This window comes from Bison bison, unplaced genomic scaffold (genome assembly GCF_000754665.1).
Source record: "Bison bison bison isolate TAMUID 2011002044 unplaced genomic scaffold, Bison_UMD1.0 scf7180017864371, whole genome shotgun sequence".
NCBI lineage: Eukaryota > Metazoa > Chordata > Mammalia > Artiodactyla > Bovidae > Bison > Bison bison.
The window spans coordinates 11,454,324-11,472,479 of record NW_011494943.1 but is presented as its reverse complement, the minus strand read 5'-3'; the positions used below and the strand labels follow the sequence as shown (position 1 = coordinate 11,472,479).

Sequence of the window (18,156 nt, the reverse complement as noted above, 5' to 3'; positions counted from 1 at the left end):
GATTTCGCCAGGGGAGCCATGGAGGAGCAAGGACTCATCAGCTACAAAGCATGGGGGCTGTCACACACACTCACACACACTCAGCCCCAATAAACCAGTCCCCTCACTGGGAGGCTGCGGGGTTCTCTGGCTCCCTCCCTGGGCCAATCTGGTCCACCTGCAGACACTCACCTGTAAGACAATAGGAAGCTGCTCAGGTGGGTTCCTGTTCTCCACGCCCATGGTGAGCCACACCTGGAAGGCGGTCAGCTGCTCAGCAAAGAAGGGGCTGTGCTGTGAGACAAGCAAGATGGGTTAGTCAGGGACCCCCTTCTTCACCCGGCTCTGCCTAAACATACCCCCACCATCAACTCAGTCATGTGTCTTTGTGAGGCCCCAACTCCGCCCGGCTACCACTTAGGCGAAAGTCCGCAGAGCCAGGCCATGGCAGAGGAAGCAGTGAGATGCAGTCAGGCTGGGATGTTTCATACAGCAGAGTCAGAGGACTCACGGACAGACTGGGTGTGGGTAAGAGAAGGGTTGTGGTAAGGTTAACGCTGGGGCTCAGGCCTAAACAGGCTTCCCTGGTGGCTCAGTTGGTAAAGAATTCCCCTGCAGTGCAGGAGACCTGAGTTCCCCTGGGTGGGCAAGCTCCCCTGGAGAAGGAAATAGCAATCCACTCCAGCATTCTTGCCTGGGAAATCCCATGGGCAGAGGAGCTTGGTAGGGTACAGTCCATGGAATGTCAAGAGTTAGAGACAACTTAGTGACTAAACTGCCACCACCTCAGGTCTAAACACCAGGAAATGGGGTCCCATAACCTTAGGTGACTTGGTGACTAAACCACCACCACCACAGGTCTAAACACTAGGAAATGGGGTCCTGTGACCTGAAGTGGGAAGACCAAAAGAAGCATGTTTCGGAGAAGCACGTGGAGAACTCAACCTAGAGATGCATTGTGTTTAAGGCGCCTCCTGGACACCCAAGTGAGACATCAGGGGGTGGGGTGGGAGGGGAGAATGGCCTTCATGAGCCTGCAGTTCAGGAGACGGGTCTGGGCTGGAGAGACAGATCTCGTTTATAACGTGAGAAAGAGTGGGGACCCCGGGCTGAGCCCTGGAGCACCCCAAGAGCAAGAGGCCAAGGAGGTGGAGACACTAGGGCAAGGCCAGTAGAGGGAGCAGGAGCAGGCAGCAGCCAGGATGCCAGGGAAGAGTGATTTAGCTGAAGGCTGTGGTTGGCACCAGCATGTCATGATGTGGAGGGTCAGGCAGGACCAAGGTCCAGGGCTGACCATGACATGAGGGCCCTGGAGACTGACTACTAAGAATGTTCTGGGGGTGCTGTGGTAGTGGGCAGAAGGACAACTGGACTAGGTTCAAACAGAAGGGAAGATGATTTAGAGACTCAAGAATAGTTTTTTGCAGGAATCTGGCTGCAAAGGGGAAGGGATCGGATAGGATCATGTGACCAGGCATTTCTTTCTAAAGGTGGGAGAAAAGGGCATATTTTGTAAGAGGGGGAATTGCTGATGGAGAAGAAGGTACTGGGCGAGAGCCCTGGCAGGTAGGCACCAGGGAGCAGGAGCCCTCCGGGAGGGACACAGATAGGAGGGGATGTAGGGATGAAATGGGCGTGGAGGGACTCAGAGGCTCTCTCTATTGCTCCTGTTTCTCAGCGAGGTGGGAAAGGCAGCAGATGCCGTGGATGGAGGGCAGAGAGGGGACAGAAGGAATGAAGGAGACATATCTGGGCAGCTGCTAGGCAGCGTCTAAGGCCCCTGGAGGGCAGTGACAAAAGCAGGTTACAGTGGGCTTCCCCAGCCTGGCAACAGGGGTGCGGAGGGTGGCTTGTCCTCTCGAAAGCCCTGCAGAGGGGATGACTTTGGTGGTGATGACAGGGACCAGGGAAACCTCAGATTAGCGGCTCAGGTAGGAGGGGGCCTAGGCCCTCGGAAGGTCTCTGAGAACCAAGAGGCCAAGCGGTAGGACTGCTGGGTTTTCTGTATTACACGGTCATCCCCACTTAATACGCAGCTCTATCGTCTGTGAGCCCCAAACAGAATTTCAAATCTCTGCCTCCCACCCACTCTGCCCACACTGTTCCCCAGAGGGAGAGGAAGGGTGGATGGGAAGGCAGGGATGTGGGTTCTGACCCCAGGTTCTGGCACATGTGGACATGTGCTCATAGAGGACTCCAAGTGGTGAGGTGGGCTCAGTGAGGCTGGGAGCCAGACTGGGGCGCTCCTGCCATGCCCTCTGTAGAGGGGCCTGGGGCTCAGAGCCGTGGTGCCCCTTGTAAAGAAGTCAATGTCGTGTGAGAATTGGGCAGAGAAATTTCACACTCAGGAATTCATGTTCTTGCAAAGTCAGGATACATGAAGTTACTCAAATTTGGAGGGCAACCTGGGGATTGGAATGGAGCCCCCAACGTGATATTCCTGTTAAGTGTGAGTTATTCACAGATTGGTTTAAAAACAATAGTCCTGTTAGGTGCCCCCTCCCCAGCTGTACCGAGTGAGGGGGACCTTCAGTCTGGGAAGGGGAGTTGGGAAACTCAGGTAATTCCACCTCTCCCCCTTTCCTGCACTTTGGTTTTACCCTGTGGATACAAACATGTGGTTCACTGCTGCAGAAGCTGCTCTGTCCCCAAAGACAGACAAACACTCCTGATCTTTTCACCTAAAGCTGACAAAGAGGGAAAAGCCCTTCTCATCGAAGTGTGCTGTGAGGTTTGTCATGCTTTTTAAAGCTGCGGAGATGGTGACAAACCAGCTCAGTCCCTAGCATAAGCGTGGCTCAGCATTTTAAGTAACACTTCACAGAACAGCTCGAGAGCTGCCCTGTGAGTGTCTGAGATGATTCACAGAGAGCTAATGTTTTGGGCCAAATCTTCAAGACTACCTCCCGGTGTGTCAGAGCTACCGTGTAGATTCTTGAGGGGAAGACACAGAGCCCGGGATGAGTGTTCTGGAGCAGAGCTCACAGCTCGTGGGCAGAGGCTCTGAGTCACGTGACTACGTGGCCTGGGCCTCAGGGGGATGATTCCAACACAGGTGGTCAGCCCACGTGTTAGATGGGTTGGAAGGGGTCTGAAAACAGGCACCAGACGTGATGGACTGAGAGCAGAAAGGCCATCTCTGGGCACAAGGAGCCACACCTGACCCCAAAGGCTAGTCCACCCTGTCTTGTGCTGTCACCTTGGGGACGGAAGATAATTACTTCATATCAACACACTCTTACTCTTCTCACCTGCTGACCCTGGTCCAAACACACTGATGTTGGCTGTCTCATAATAAGTAAGATTTCTTACATGGGTACAAGTCCTAACCATAAAAGAAAAACATTGGTAAGCTGGGTATGGTAAAACAAGAACCTTCTGTTCACCAAGTAAAAACATCAAACAAGTGAAAATGAAATCTACAGAATGAAAAAAGGTATACATAACGTGTGTCGGGCCTCCCTGGTGGCTCAGCTGGTAAAGAATCTGCCTGCAGCGCAGGAGACAAGAGAGACATGGATTCAACCCATGGGTCAGGAATGTCCCGTGGAGAAGGACATGGCAACCTGCCCCAGTGTTCTTGCCTGGAGAATTCCATGGACAGAGGAGCCTGGCAGGCTACAATCCATGGAGTTGCAAGAGTCGGACCTGACTTAGCAATTAAACCACCACCAGCATTCACAATGTGTGACAAAGGATTTGTATTCAGCGTATAAACAGAACCACTACAAACTGATAAAAAACATAATGCAAAAGAAAAACGATCAAAAGTCTTGAACAGGCAACTTATAAAAGAGGATATTCAAACAGCCAACAAAAATATGAAACAGGGCTCAATACTATTATCCATGAGGGAAATGCAAGATAAAATCTCAATGAAACACCATTACATATGGAACCAGAAAAGCCAGAAGGGAAAAAAAAAAAGGTGGAAAACATCACGCATTGACAAGGACATGAAACAACTCAAACTCTCATATATCGTGGGAAGGACTGAAAATTGACTCACAACCACTTTGGAAAACTATCCAGCAGTTTTCCTACTGAAACTAAAAATATGCACAACTGGAAACCAGAAATTTCATTCCTCAAGTGCACACCTGACACTAATGTACCCAAGCACAAGGGATTAACAGCACCTGGCCACACCTGCCCACCCACCTAGGCCCAAAACTTAGGGGGACACCAAAAACACAGTGACTGAGGTTAAAAAAAAAAGGAATTTAAAGCAGTATTTAAGAAAATAAAAATAAAGGTAAAAATCCATTATGAAAAAAATATCAAAATTTCATATAAAGACAGGCCCAACATGACTGATTTCTCTTTCTGCCTCAGGCACCAGTATCTTGGTTGGGCAGTAGTCAGGACAATTTGTGAGGTCCACAGGATGGACTGTGAGCTTTGAGGTTTCTGGGCTATAACAGGAATGAGCTATGAATGCACAGATTTAATAGTGTTGAGTGAAAGCAGCCAGACACAAGGATTCTATTTACCAAAATACAAACTGGACAGGGCAGCACGTGCCCCGGAGAAAGCAGTGGCCAGAGTGGGGCCTCAGGGGACTGCTGATGTTATGACTTGGGTGCTGGTATGTGACTGCACTCAACTTGTAAATTCATCAAGCTGCACAGTACGATGCCTGCAGTCTTCTCTGTGTATGTTATGCTTTTAAAAGAATGGAAACTAAATAAAACAGCCAGCATGTGGCTCTGTCAGGAATCCCTCCCCATCACAGTTTGGTGACACTGCTCCCAGAGGCAGAATCCTGAATCCAGGAGATGGGAAATGAGGCTGAAGACCCTTGAAAGGAGGCCTGGCACTGGAAGGAGGGGTGAGGACATGGAACAGTGGGACTTTATTACCCCGGAGTGTGCAGCTCCCACCCCGACGGTAAAAGGAAAATCAGGCACAGAGCACAAAAAAGCACGAGTTGAACGAGGTTCCCAAACACGTGTGCATGTGTTAACAGCCCTGTCCCTGTGTAGGTGGAGCTCGTGAGGGGCAGGGGTCCAGGACTGTTCCCTATGGGGACTTGTCACTGCCTCAGGGATTAGGGTTCCCCGGCAACATCAAATACATGGGTGGGAGACACGTGAAGGTCCTGCCAGCTCCCACTTCTGGGTTCAAGATGCAAGGCCAGTTTTGGCTTCCTCCAAGCGCATTAAAGGAAAGGTGGGTGGAGGTGCGGGAGCTGCTGGAGTGGGCACTGCAAACGCTGGTGGAGAACCCAGCGGGGGGCAGACAGGATCTTGCTGCAGAATTCTTCCAACTTTGCTGTAGGTTTGAAAACGTTCATAATAAAATGGGAAAGATTCCAGCAATAAAGGAGGGGACAAAAGATAAGACAAAATTGGGAGGGAGGACCTCGTAGTCCAGGTACCCCAGTCTTGGAGGCATTGAAATCATCTGAGGGGTTAACACACACACATATAAAACACCCCCCACAGATATGCACACATGTACACACACCCGACAGAGAACACACACACCCATACCCCAAAAATACACGCAGGCACACAATATACATGCACATACACCCCCTGAGATATACACACACACACACCCCCACCCCCACCCAGGCCCCTGACTCAGTAAGGTTCAAAGCTTCCCTGATGACCGTGATGTGCACTAAAAATGAAAAGCCTTTGCAGTGAGATGTGGGTGCCTCTGACCTCGGTCAAAGCTGTGTGACTACACCAAAGGTCAGGAACCCTCATGTCCAGCAGGTACCATGTGCCAGGCTCTGCCCTCCAGTCCTCACATGCTCCTTGAATTGGATACAACTATAATTCCCATTTAAAAATAAGGAAACAGCTGCCCACTGCAGTCTCTTCAACAGGACCAGAGAAGACGGTGTGGAGAGAAAAAGCCAATAACTCCGACCTGCAAGCCCCACCCTCCATCCCCTTCAGGGGACGGCTTGGAGCCACCTGCTTCCTTCCACTCCCCCCAGCCCATTTACCCCCAGTCCCGAATGCCTGCCTGGTCCCTTGGGGGGTCAGGGTTGGGGTGGGGGGGTCTAACTGTGTTCTAACTTGAGGGGTGGTTGTTCTCTTTTTCACAGGTTTCTTGAGAGAAGGGACTGGGTCTCACCCACATGCACCCAGACATGGTATCTGATGCACAGCAAACACTCAGCAAATGAGCAAATTTTGAATAAAAACGGGCGCTGTGTGGGGAAAGGAGGCAAGAGGAGACCCTTGGTGAGCTGCTGCCAAGTCCCCTGGGAAGAGGGGAGAGTCAATTTGCCTCAGGGGCCACGAGTGACACCAGATGAACTCAAGGACAACCAGACATCCCCTCAGGGCTGAGAGTCTCGAGCACTGTTCACAGTGAAAGGCTGAGAACCCGCTATCAAGGAGTGCACGCTAAGAAAAACAGACTCAAGACAACAACACTACAGAGAAGACATCTTTAAGAGCTGACTGTTTCATAATCTAACTTTAAATAACCCCTGGTTGGAGCAATCTTTTAAGCTTCTGGCTAATAAATCTTCTCCCAGGTGGGTGAGGGCTGTCTCTGACACCCAAACAGGGGCTTTGAAGGCCAGGTGGTCAGAGAAACAGCTGCAGGGACCAAGCAGGATGCCCTGGGTAGGGGGGGAAATGGGACTCACCCGAAACGCTGTGCCTTCTTCGATGATGGTCGGCAGCTGGGAGAGACAGATGTCCACGGCCAGGTCCCAGGCTTGCCTGGAGAGAGAGCAGACAGGGACCCACGAAGCATTACTGACAGGCTCACCCACAGGGGCCCTGACAGCAGAGGAGCCCGTGAGCGGCTGAGTCAGGGTGGAGCTGCCAGTGGGGGCACAGGAGGCGAGGAACTCTCGGCTGGCAGCACTAAAGCCATTTTGTTGATGACAGCTTTTCTCTTCAAATTAAAAGGAGAAAGAGCTCAGGAAAAATAAAGGGACTTGTCCACGTTCTAACTACACAGCTTCTGCCCCAACTTGAGCCCACCTAATGTGGCAGTTGGGGCTCTGGGTGGCCAGACTGGGGCAGCATCACACACAAACTGGCCATGAAAGGCTGTGGTCAGGCTGAGGCGCTTCACCAGAGACAGGGCAAGTGGGGCTGGGAGAAAGGGTCTCCCTTGGCCCACCCACAGCTAGAACTGTCCCCTGTCCTTGTGGCTGCTGCACCCCTCTGTGGGTAGTGGGAACCTGTGTGCAATGCAAACCACTGGGGATGAGATGGGTGGTGCCTTGTATGCGGGGAGGCAGCAGCCTCTCGATGGCTGGGCTTGGTCACCTTTTCCAGCTTCCTGTGGTGCTGGACCTGGCTCCACCCACTACAAGATGTGCAAGACAAGGCCACATTGACTGGGTCATGGCATCACCTCCCAAGGGTCAGTTTCACCGCCTGTGAGGTGGGCTAGTGATTGTGTCTCCTGCACAGGGTCCTGTGAAAACCTCAGCAGGTGGATGACATCGAGGGACATATACAGAGGCCTGCTGTTTCCTGGCAACAGCCAACATTGACTCTAAAGTGGACACAAACAAGTCTCTTCCTTTCTCTGTGGTCTCAATCTGAGCGTGGATTCCCAAGGATATAAAGATTCTCTGACTCAGACTTCCCTTTCTTTTAGAAATGTGCTCCTCTTGGAAGTGATGGTCTGAACATGGGGTTTTGTTTCTGGTATGGCAATCTCCTCCTACTACAATGCCCTGACACATACAAGGATTCCACGTTAGGTTTATTTAGACTAATAACTGCCTGTTTGTGTGCAAGAGGGTTTTCTCATGGGTCTTCATAAATGGTCAAAATAGGAACAAAAAAGGAAAATATCCAGAAAAACAAAATGGAAGTTGAACAGAAAGACTAGAAAACTCTTTTTCGAGTATATGGAGTATCTTTCTTTTGCCCAGACTGGCCCCTTCTGCACAAGCCTGCCCTTCCCCCTCCAATCTAATTAAGAGGCAATCAGGAGATAATCAAAAGTGCCTCAAAGTACGGGCAATAAATAGCTCCCATATGCTCAATAAGTGCCCAGCCTGCAGGCGAGATGGTTATTCTGTGGCATTGAGGGAGCCGCTTACTCTTTGTTAAGACAGAAGCAAAGTCAATTATTGTAATTAAGCTCTATGAAGATTCATTGAATTTAATCAAATTAAAAGTTTCAACTTCAGGAGTTAGAAGAAGAAAAGTGAGCACCAGATGGGGGAGGTGCTGTGGGCGGGGAGGTCTGGGGCAATTGGTGGTCTTGATAGAGCCACTTCACTGTAGGGGGCACCAGGAAACTGCGCCTTCTGTACAGCAGGCTTCCATGCCTTCTTCCAGAACCATCTCCTCAAATTCAGGAGGCAAGAATTGTAAACCGTTAATAATATTCCTGCTGGGGTGTCCTAGACAAAGTATCAGAAACTAGGCTGCCCTGGTGAGACCAACAGCCCTCAGACCTCTCCAAGGAGCGAAACAAAACCCGACGAAGCTGCAGCAGGCCCTGGGCGACAATCGTCTGAGGAGTGTGCGCTGTCTGGCCTGCCACCTCCTAAGGGCTGGCCCCAACCTGCGTCCAGCCACTGAGGAGGGTCGAGTCCTCTGCCAGCTGCACATTTCTGTGCCAGAAAAGCAGCTCAGAGGAGACTCCTGGCCTGAAAGGAAAGAGGTGTCTTGCCTGCTTCACCGGGAGCGAGGAGGGGCCATGTCTGCAGGGGCACAGCTGCCTAAGTGAGAGGGGATGGGGACAAGGGGCTCCGTTCAAGGCACTGAGGAGGACAGGGGAGGAAGGAGGATGTGGGGGAGCACTGAAGACCTGCTGGACACCAAGAGGCCAAACAGACTACCAGCACGCAGTGAGGCTGCCGTGAGCCCCAGGCAGGGGCGGGAGAGAGCGGCAGGCTGGCGCTGGGCAAGCCGGTCTCTCTTTGGGGCCTGTGGTTGTTGACTGTACACAAGGAAAAGGTCAGGCTGAGGACCTCAGAGTTCCCATCAAGCCTTTGATCACACGGCGGGCTTTTCAACAGCACAAAGGTACCCTCTGCTGAGCATCTATTCAGTTGGTTAAAACTGGCTACATTTTCTAGGGTAAAATCAAAACGAACTTGGGAGTCTTAATTTGGGATTCTCACTAAGGGAAAGTGGGAAAGCGAGTCCTTAAAACCCTGGCACCCAGGCGAGCGTGGAACTTGGGAGGTGTCTGCGTTCGCACTTCCCACAGCCCCTGGGACCAGCCGCGCCAGCTGCACCCCACCCTCCCCGGAGGGAGGACCCCGGGCTCCCCGCCCCCGAGGCTCAGAGCAGCGAGGCCCTGAGCCGTGGGCTGCCGATGAATCACGGCCTAGAGAACGTGCCATCCAGGCAAGAGCTCGGGTTTTCAGGAAACGGGCCTAAGATGGCAGGCACCCAAGGAGTGGGCCGTGAGGAGAGCCTTCCAAGAGCGCCCGGCTCCATCTGCACTGATCAGTCAGTCAGCCAGGCTCCCTTGATGGGATGGAACACACAGGTTATTACTGTGGAGGAACGCAAGGTTTCAGGACCTGCTGAAATTGAAAGTGAAAGCGAACGGCTCCCCGATGGCTTCACATTAAAAATTAAACAGGAGCCGGGCGCTGAGCATTTCATCATCGGCGCCCCCAGCCTGAAGCAAAGTGTGAATGTGTATGACTTCATGTTTTAACCTCAATTTTTGTTAGGCTTTGTTCCCTGCCTCCCCCTGCTGAAAATTCAGCCTCTTCATCACCACCCAAGGAACACAGTAACTAGACAGTAAATTATTTATTAGGAATGCTCTTTCCAACTCCTGGCTGTGCACTCCCTTGGGACGAACAGACTTTGGCCAATTTACCAGGTAGGAGAAAGAGCTGTGGGCATTGTTGTCCAGGGTTTCATCACCTGCATGAGCTCTGCTAAAAGCCCATGGCAATGCTTCACCGTCCAGGAGCCTAGATCTCAGGGGCGGCTGGTGAACCCGAGTGCAGGAGAATATGACCTTTCTGGTTTCCAAGCCTCACATGCTCCTGCCTTTGCATCACAGCTCTCCTACCTCCCCTAAGGACAGGACTGTGAGCTGGATGCCTGCTACCCATGACAGAGATCACACCCCCAGCCTCCGTAGACCAGGTGCCACACACAGCCACTGGGGAGAGTGGAGACCTGTGTCGCTCAAGTGAGCCACTTGGCTATACAGGAAAGAGGATCAAACTCCCATTTGTAAAGCCACTGGATCTGGCATTACCAACTAACCAGTATTCTAACCAGTACCTCTGCCCACTTCCAGGTGAGGAGGGAAAACACCTGGGAGTCTATCCATCCTAAGCAAGTCAGGGTCCCTTGATGTGGCTGCATGCCGTATGCAGCTGCTTGACCTGGAGTTTATATGAAGTATCTGTGGTCTCTGACTTGGCATGAGACAGTTCTGAATGATTTCATAAATAAATAAAGGTTATCACCCATACTGAGTGGTTTTCTCCTCCCTAGATCTACAACACGGTAGCATGGTCCAACTGGAGGGCTGGTCAAATTCCTAGCCCAAGCGCCATGACCCTCCAGGAGGAGCCGCTGTCCCTCTGATCAGTGGGGAGGCTCATCCTCTGGAGACCCAGGCCATGGTTCTGCTCCTACGGAGAAGCCCCATGCCGAGAGGGTGCAGGCTGCTCTGGTTGGTCCCCATGTCTCAGGGACCTGCCATCTGGCTTCTGATCGACATTTCTCTCTTTCACTGCATGATCATGCTCCTACGAGCATGTTACTTCTTCAATCTAAAGCCTGATTTTATATTCGATTCCAGATCAAAGTAGGTTAATGGTATAATTTTCAACATTTTTAATGGGCTTGACTAACATTTATCTGGCTACAGGCTCAAGCTGGCACTGTTAGGAAGAACCCCATCGGGGGAGGATGTGTTATATGCCTGCGATTCTCCTCCCGTGAAATCTCATCTCCTCTGATTTCTGTATGAAAAGACCTAATTTAGACTTACCTATTTGGCATTTCTCAGAATATAAAGATCAGAAGCCACGATATTAGATTTCAGAAAAAGATCCCCACTTGGAGAACCTTTGGCTGTGGACATGCAGAGCAGGACAGGCCACACCAAGACCTGGGTGAGCAGAGCACCCTGGCCCCACCCCACCTTTAAGCCCTGCACGTGGTTATCAAGTGTTTCAGGGTCCCTGGGCCACCAAGAAGCTGTACTCCCAATTTCAAACTCAGGCATCCCAGCCTGGCCCAGAGTCCCTAGTGGACAGCCCACTGGCTGCATCTGGTACCCAAGCATTTAGTCTGGCCCTCAGAATGTTTTTTTAAAAATGCTATATTAGATACCAACACTTTAAAATAGGAAATAATAGATGAGAATACAGGTTTTTGGCTGCTCTTTAAAAGCTGCGGTTGGGGCTCCACGATGCACATGATGCAGCCCGGCTCTCGCCACACCACCGCGCTCCTTGACAACTCCTCCGCCTTTCATTTTGAGGTCTGAAGGCCACCCTCTCTGTGTGTCCCCCCTTCGAAGCCCCGAGGACGTGAAGTGTCTGCCATGGGAGCGAACGAGGGACAGAGATTTCCTACTGCCTGAGGCCCTTCCTTCCACCCCAGTGGGGAACATACTCTGGGTACCAGCCTGCTCTGTACCCTGCATGTTTCTGAAGCCCTCTCTTCACGCCCACACCCCGATGGGGCCCTTCCCATAAGTGGTGGTGGACACGACACCAGGACCCACACAGTCCAACCCTGAGTCTGTGTCTGTGGTGACACGAGGGCCGTGTGTAAGGGCTTGATGCCCACCTGGGAACACACAATGTGTCCAGGCTGGGTCACCAGTGCTTGATATCCAATAGATGCTCAGGCATTACTTCGTACCTTTCCTAGAATGGCTTTTTAATGATCTTTACAATGATCTTGACAAGGCCTCCCGGTGCCCTGTGCATAGTGAGCGTGCAACTACATGCTAAATTAAATTATTGCGGCAATTGGTGTTGCAGTAGCAATCCCGTGTATAGTAACAAACACAGGATGGAGTCAAACCCATCTGAGTGATTTCCAATTTAGGGTTTTAATGAGCTCTTTCCACAACATTTAAAAAATATCAAATATCAAATGAGATCAAGTACAGGTACTAATCCTCAGGGATTTCTACTAGTTACACATTTTTTTTTCATGCAAAGAAGCACCCAATGATTCTTCTGTCTCCAGTTTTTTGTTTTTGACAAGGAATATCTCAACCTTAATGACTTAATTAAAAAAAAATAGCTTTAGTGTTTCAAAGGCTTAAAACATATACATGTAGATTTTTAATTACAGGAGTAATATCTATCAAATTTTAAAAGAGAGCATTCTCACTCCAATCCTCTGGTCCTGGTATTAACACCATTAGCATCTTGTTATAATTCTACCTAGCCCTCTTGCCCATGCATAACACAGAAATAATTATATTGCTGATACAGTCTGGTGTTCTGTTTTTGTCATTTAACATATATTTTGCATAATAATAAATAATCTTCATAAAATTTTAAGATGGCTTGTATTTTTTCAAGTATATGTATTTCAATTACATCTTTGTTCTATTAGGTACTAGGGTTGCCTCTGGCTTCCCTTCTTAAAGCTAACATTCTGACAAACAGCTTTCCTTGTCAAAGCCTGACTGTTTCACCAGTCCCCCTCAGCAACCTGCTTAGTCCTCCTCCTGAACTGAGATGGGCAGATGCAAAGTGGACAGGGCAGCAGGGGCTGGAGTGAAGTGGGAGATACCAGGGTTCAGAACTGCCAGGTAGGGAATGTGCTGGTCAAGGCTGGACAGTCAGGGGTCAGGCTGCCTCCCCATCCAGGGAGGTGATCCCAGGAACCTTCCCTCACAGCATCCTACACTGATCCCCCTCCGAGTCCATTTCCCATGGACCCCACCATGCAACATCCAGAATTTGCCTAAAAGGGAGGAGGGAGGAGGGAGGGATTCAGGCTATAGACGGTGCTTTGCAGGATGGCAGACCATGCAGCCTGAGGGACTAGACTGTACTCAAGTCCTAGGGAGCTTATCAGCTGCAAAGGGCCCCTGGAGTGTGCAGGCAGGCTGGACCCAGAGAAGCAGAAAGACCCAAAGGTGCATGTATGACTGCTAGCAATTTCACATGCCCCGGGAGACCAGAGGATCTTTCCCTGCATTTATCTGGGCCTCTGTGGGTTGCTTTATTAGCTCACGTTTCTCTGCACAATGAATATATACAAATGAGGATCTGTTTTATGAGGTTCACAGAGAGCTAAACTTGCAGGTGAGAGGGCCATACTCTCAGTTTTCGAGGTGGGCATGGAAATCAATAAGAGAGATGGGCAGGATTATGAGATGCTGCTGTTAGCATTTGCACCTTGTATTAAACAGAATTTATGCAAATTCCAGGATTCAGACATGTTCTAAGAGGCCAACACTAGAGAAAGCTCCATGGGGGATGAAGAGACACAGGTGTCACCATTCTGTACTGTGCTCTCCAGGTGCCTGCTCTCCGGGCCCGCTTCTCCTGCTGCCCTCTTCCCTGCCTGTTCTGTCTGCTCTCAGCTCTGGCTCTGGTTCTACTTCTTTTCTCCAGGACCAGACACTGTTATTACTCTGTGCAGCTGAGCACACCTTAGAAGAGGCAGTTTCACATCCAGAGAAACATGCACACAGAGACGACTGTCCCATGGACTTGCCACGGGGTGGGCAACAAGGTGGAGGGGAGGACTTAGGCTGCTTCTTGCTAAAAGCTGGTGCCCTCTGTCCATCCTGTATTTCTGTCTCCTGGGGATCTGCTTGGCCAGTAGCCCAAGTGACCGTGGTGGCCCAGGAGGCCCTTCACACTGGGTGGCTGGTGTGAGGCCTATTTCCTGTGATTTAAATAGTTTTCTATCCATGACTAGACACAACACTGACACTGTTTAGCTCTTTTTCCTTATTCTTTCCTCTTTAATAATACATATTTTATAAAAACCTGATTCAAAAGTAATAGAACTTAAGGCACCACTTTTTCTTTTTTTAACAGGATAAGGCTGTTTTGAGGATTTCCTCTTTCAGAAATGTGGGTCTTCTAATTATTCATCCTAAGCATTAGAGAGGCTTTTCCCCCCACTCCCGCTCCTAGTTCTAATCATGGAGGGAAGGAAGCTGCATCGGCTGTTCTGCCGGTCTGTTCTCACAGGATCTAAACAGCTGCAGAGCGACTCTTCCGTGGCGGTCTACTCCTGTTCCTCTGTTTCTTCATAACTTGTTCTCTAGTTTATGCTACAAGCTCTTACAAAGGATATGGATGAGGCATGTTTTAACTTGATTTCTGTTTACAGTCTGGCGCTTCGGCAGCATAGTGCATCTTGATTTATCTCATACATAAAAATGCTAATTTCTGATATTCCTCAAGTGGATAAGAGGAGGGGAGTGTACCACCTCCTTCTTGGTTCTTGGGGCTTCCAGAGTCAGGGGAAAGTGGTCATGCAAATATTTAAAAAGAAAAAAACCACCACTCCAAATGAACCTGAAAATACACCATAAAGTGGTTTTTGCTGTTGTTCAGTCGCTGAGTTATGTCTGACTCTTTGTGACCCCATGGACTACACAGCACGCCAGGCTTCCCTGTCCTTCACTATCTCCCGGAATTCGCTCAAACTCACGTCCATTGAGTTGGTGATGCCATCCAACCACCTCATCCTTTGTTGCCCTCTTTTCCTCCTGCCCTCAATCTTTCCCAGTATGAGGAAAGTGGTTTTGGGGGCTAAAAAGAAGTGAATTACTCTTCTAAAATATTTTGCATTAGGGTTTCTCCCAGATGGATATAACTAAGACTCATTTTCCTTTCTTACTGCCCCTTTTCAGTATGTCCTCAAACTCTGCTTGTGTCACAAAAGCATGGAAATGAGAAGAAATCAAACGCCTTCAGATATAATGTCTAGATTCAAAACAATTTCCATTAATATTGTTATAATACGGTGCTTACTACTAGCAGTAGTGTAAGGAACAGTAACCCAGTTTTGAAGGAAATTTATAATCAACATAAAAGTGTCATAGAGATCACACTTGTGTGTGTGAGTGTGTGTGTATACATGCATGCATGTATGAAATAAGCATGCAAATGACCTGGTCATGAACCCAGCAGTTTTCAATCTCTGGAGCAATCTTGGACACGCTTCATGAACTCAGCTGGCAGTTTCCTTCCTCAGTACGAGCCCTTACAGAGTCAGAAACTCACCCACAGGCCCTCTCCATCTGAGCCATGAACCACAGTGCCTCTGGAGGCACTGGTCCCGTTCGGCCTTGGACGACCCTCAGAGGCACCTGTTCTTCTGCAGGGGACTCAGGCAGAGCTGAGTGCCCAACCCAGGACTCCATGCTTGGAGGCACGTCTTCCTATTTTGCTCAGGTAATTCCCTTACACTTGGACTATCTCAGAAATGGGAGGGACTCCCCTGGTAGTTCAGGGGATATGGGTTTGATCCCTGGTTGAAGAACGAAGATCCCACACACTGTGGAGGAATTAAGCCCATGTGCCATAACTAAGACCTGATGCAGCCAAATTAAAAAAAAAAAAAAAAGAAAGAAATGGAAAAAGCACACTCCTTAGAGAAACTGACACTGGTCCAGCAAGAAACACTTACCACATGGCGTGCATGTACGTGGGGGGTAGGCGTGGACTGCTGACGGGGGTGCAGTTATATGACCTCATGATTCTTTCTGCCAATAAAAAATTTCGAAACAGACTAGCCACCAACAGGTCCTGTCTGAAGAGCTTTTGGAAGAGATCTGAGGGCAGAGAAAAGATAAGAATTTGTCTTCAGTGACTCATGCCCAGCATTTAAATCCAAATATACAAACTTACTTCTATCAGAATTTGCCACAAGCAGGTTGGGACTGACATGCACATTTTCCACTGGCAGTAACCTACATCTGTTACATATGTAACTGGAACAAACAGCAGAACCCAAGCAACTATCAACAGAAAACACAAAGGCTCCTTATACTACAGTAGTAACTGCAGATGTAAGAAATACGGATGTTCCATGAAGATGAGCCTTGAATCTGCCCTGAAAACACTAAGCGCCAAAGCAGATGCTTCTCTAGATGCTCTTCATCCTCGAAGAACCTCTGGGGTTCCTGCCCTCTCCCGCCCACCTCCTCAGGTTTCTTCACTGAGAGGAACACGGTCATCCCTTCTGACTTCTCTCACATCCCAGGGCCAGAGTCTCCTGACTCCGGGGCAGCAGCCCTCCCGCCAACCCATGGCCGGGCGCCTCACCCCGAGGAAGCACGTTCCACGCAATCGTGTCCGTGATGGCTGTGAAGATCCAGTTCAGCTCGCCCAGGGGGGTCCTCCTGTCATTCAGCCGCCCGGGAATCCTAGAAAACACAAAATAGCCACAGCGACAGAAACAGGTGATGGAGGCAGGAGGTGGTGGGAAAAGAAGGAGTGAGGGGACAGCACATCAGACCAGGGGTGGGGGAGGCTTGGCCATACTGGGAGGACCTCTGTGCCTCGCTGGGATTTTTGAGACTCCTGGATGTCCAACCTCACATCTTGAAGTTCAGCTTCCACTGCACTTTCTTCCCCTCCCCATCTGTACAGAAGGAGCAGGTGTGGCCTCTCCAGCACTCATGTGTGACGACAGGCGTAAAGCAACTCTGACCAGGGGAGCCCCTGGAGCCCTGCAGCTCACCACAGGCTTACTCTCAGCCTCTGGGTGGACTGGCCCTGTACTCGAATCAAGACACTCCTCTTGGGCTGGACACAGGTCACTTCCCAGAAGCCAAGGGTAAAGGCCAGACCTCCTCTGTGGGCCCAGCCCTTCACCACACATTCACCTGTTCAACATCAAACAAACTTACTCAGGCCTAGATTCTGCCTCTTAAGTTCACAGGGCGAGCATCGCTGGGCTGAAAATGCCAGCGGTGAGGACATGAGAGGCGGGCCGGCTGCGGCCCAGGCCTCCCAGTGGGGCACGTGAGGGGAGCTGGGCTTAATTCCCCACCCCCACAGGGAAATTTGAACATAGCAAGACAAAACCCAATGGACAACCAGGCAACACTCCTGAGTGATGCTCCGCTTGTGGCCACTCACATACAACACTTTGGGTGTGTATGGTGGCACAATCCTTCAGGTCTGTATCCTTTCTTCAGTAAGTCTGCTCCTAGGAATCAGTCTTGAACCAGAAATGAAGAATGTGTAAACAAGTTATATTTTTCCAATGTTTTATTTATAACAGTGAAGAGGAAGAAACTACCTATGTGACCAATAATAAAGAAATGATTAATTATGGAACAACCACGATGAAATAACTACAAGTTAGTAAACTGTTGTTTATGAATATTTTAATGATATGGGGAAAAGACTGCTTTGTAACATTAAGTAAAGAAGTGGGACAAATAACCATGCTGACATAATTACACAGAACACCCCCAAGGAAAGCTGATCAGGAGGAAAACCCCGCAGTGAGGCAGTGGCAACACTCTCCCTGCTCACCCGCCTCCTCGCCCTGGCAGCTGGTGGAGACAGGAGTGCGTTCTTGGACGAAGGAAGGTCTGCTGAGGTTTATTTTCAAATTAAGACCAAAGATGTCAGGGGCGTGAACAGTGCCCCTTGAGTAAGGTGAAGTGACACAGCTGAGCCATCGGAGGAGCGGAAGCCACTCTATGTCAGGTGCAGGTCAGTGTGCATTTAGGTGGGTTTTGAAAACCCTCACCTTATGACAATTGCCGGCAGATAATTATAAAACTAGACTCCCACTAAAACCTCCTGAAAATTCTACTGATGTTTTTTCACTAAGCTTATCATGAAATCACAGACCAAGCCATCAGCCAACTGATTCCAGACAACCTGGGAATCATTCAAACTTAACAACCAACCAATCATTGTGAGACCTACCTTCTGCATTCGGCAGCCCGGAATGGATGACAACTGGGAAGTGAATCCCACTTCCCTTTCTTTCCATGTCATTCAGAATTAAGTCACTTCAGAAACTACTTGTTCCTGTTTTCCTTTCCGTATTTGATCCTAAAGAACAGCAAAACCTAACCCACTCTGGAAGCCATCTGGGTAAGCAACGCAGGACTACGAAGAAAGGTCTAGCACAGAGCATCAAGTCCAGGACACATTTTGTTACTAAAGTTTCTTTCACCTGTACCCTCCCCCCAATTTCATTAATAATCAAAGTGGTTCTTTGAAAAGTTAAACCCACAGTGTTAACCACAGATTAGCTTTTACGTGAAAAGCACAAGATTTCATAA

The 18,156-nt window shown here is 49.7% G+C and overlaps 1 protein-coding gene across 2 annotated transcripts in view; it reads right to left on the bottom strand.

The window, feature by feature from the left end:
- The window catches only part of RPTOR (regulatory associated protein of MTOR, complex 1), a 322,527-nt gene that overhangs the window by 86,407 nt on the left and 217,964 nt on the right, over window positions 1-18,156 (bottom strand). For both annotated transcript variants that reach the window (XM_010856300.1, XM_010856301.1), the window contains exons 8-11: window positions 16,172-16,272; window positions 15,534-15,678; window positions 6,596-6,671; window positions 172-273 (exon numbers count right to left, since the gene is read on the bottom strand). In XM_010856300.1, coding sequence (XP_010854602.1) covers window positions 172-273; window positions 6,596-6,671; window positions 15,534-15,678; window positions 16,172-16,272 — 424 coding nt within the window. The remainder of the gene's footprint in view (window positions 1-171; window positions 274-6,595; window positions 6,672-15,533; window positions 15,679-16,171; window positions 16,273-18,156) is intronic.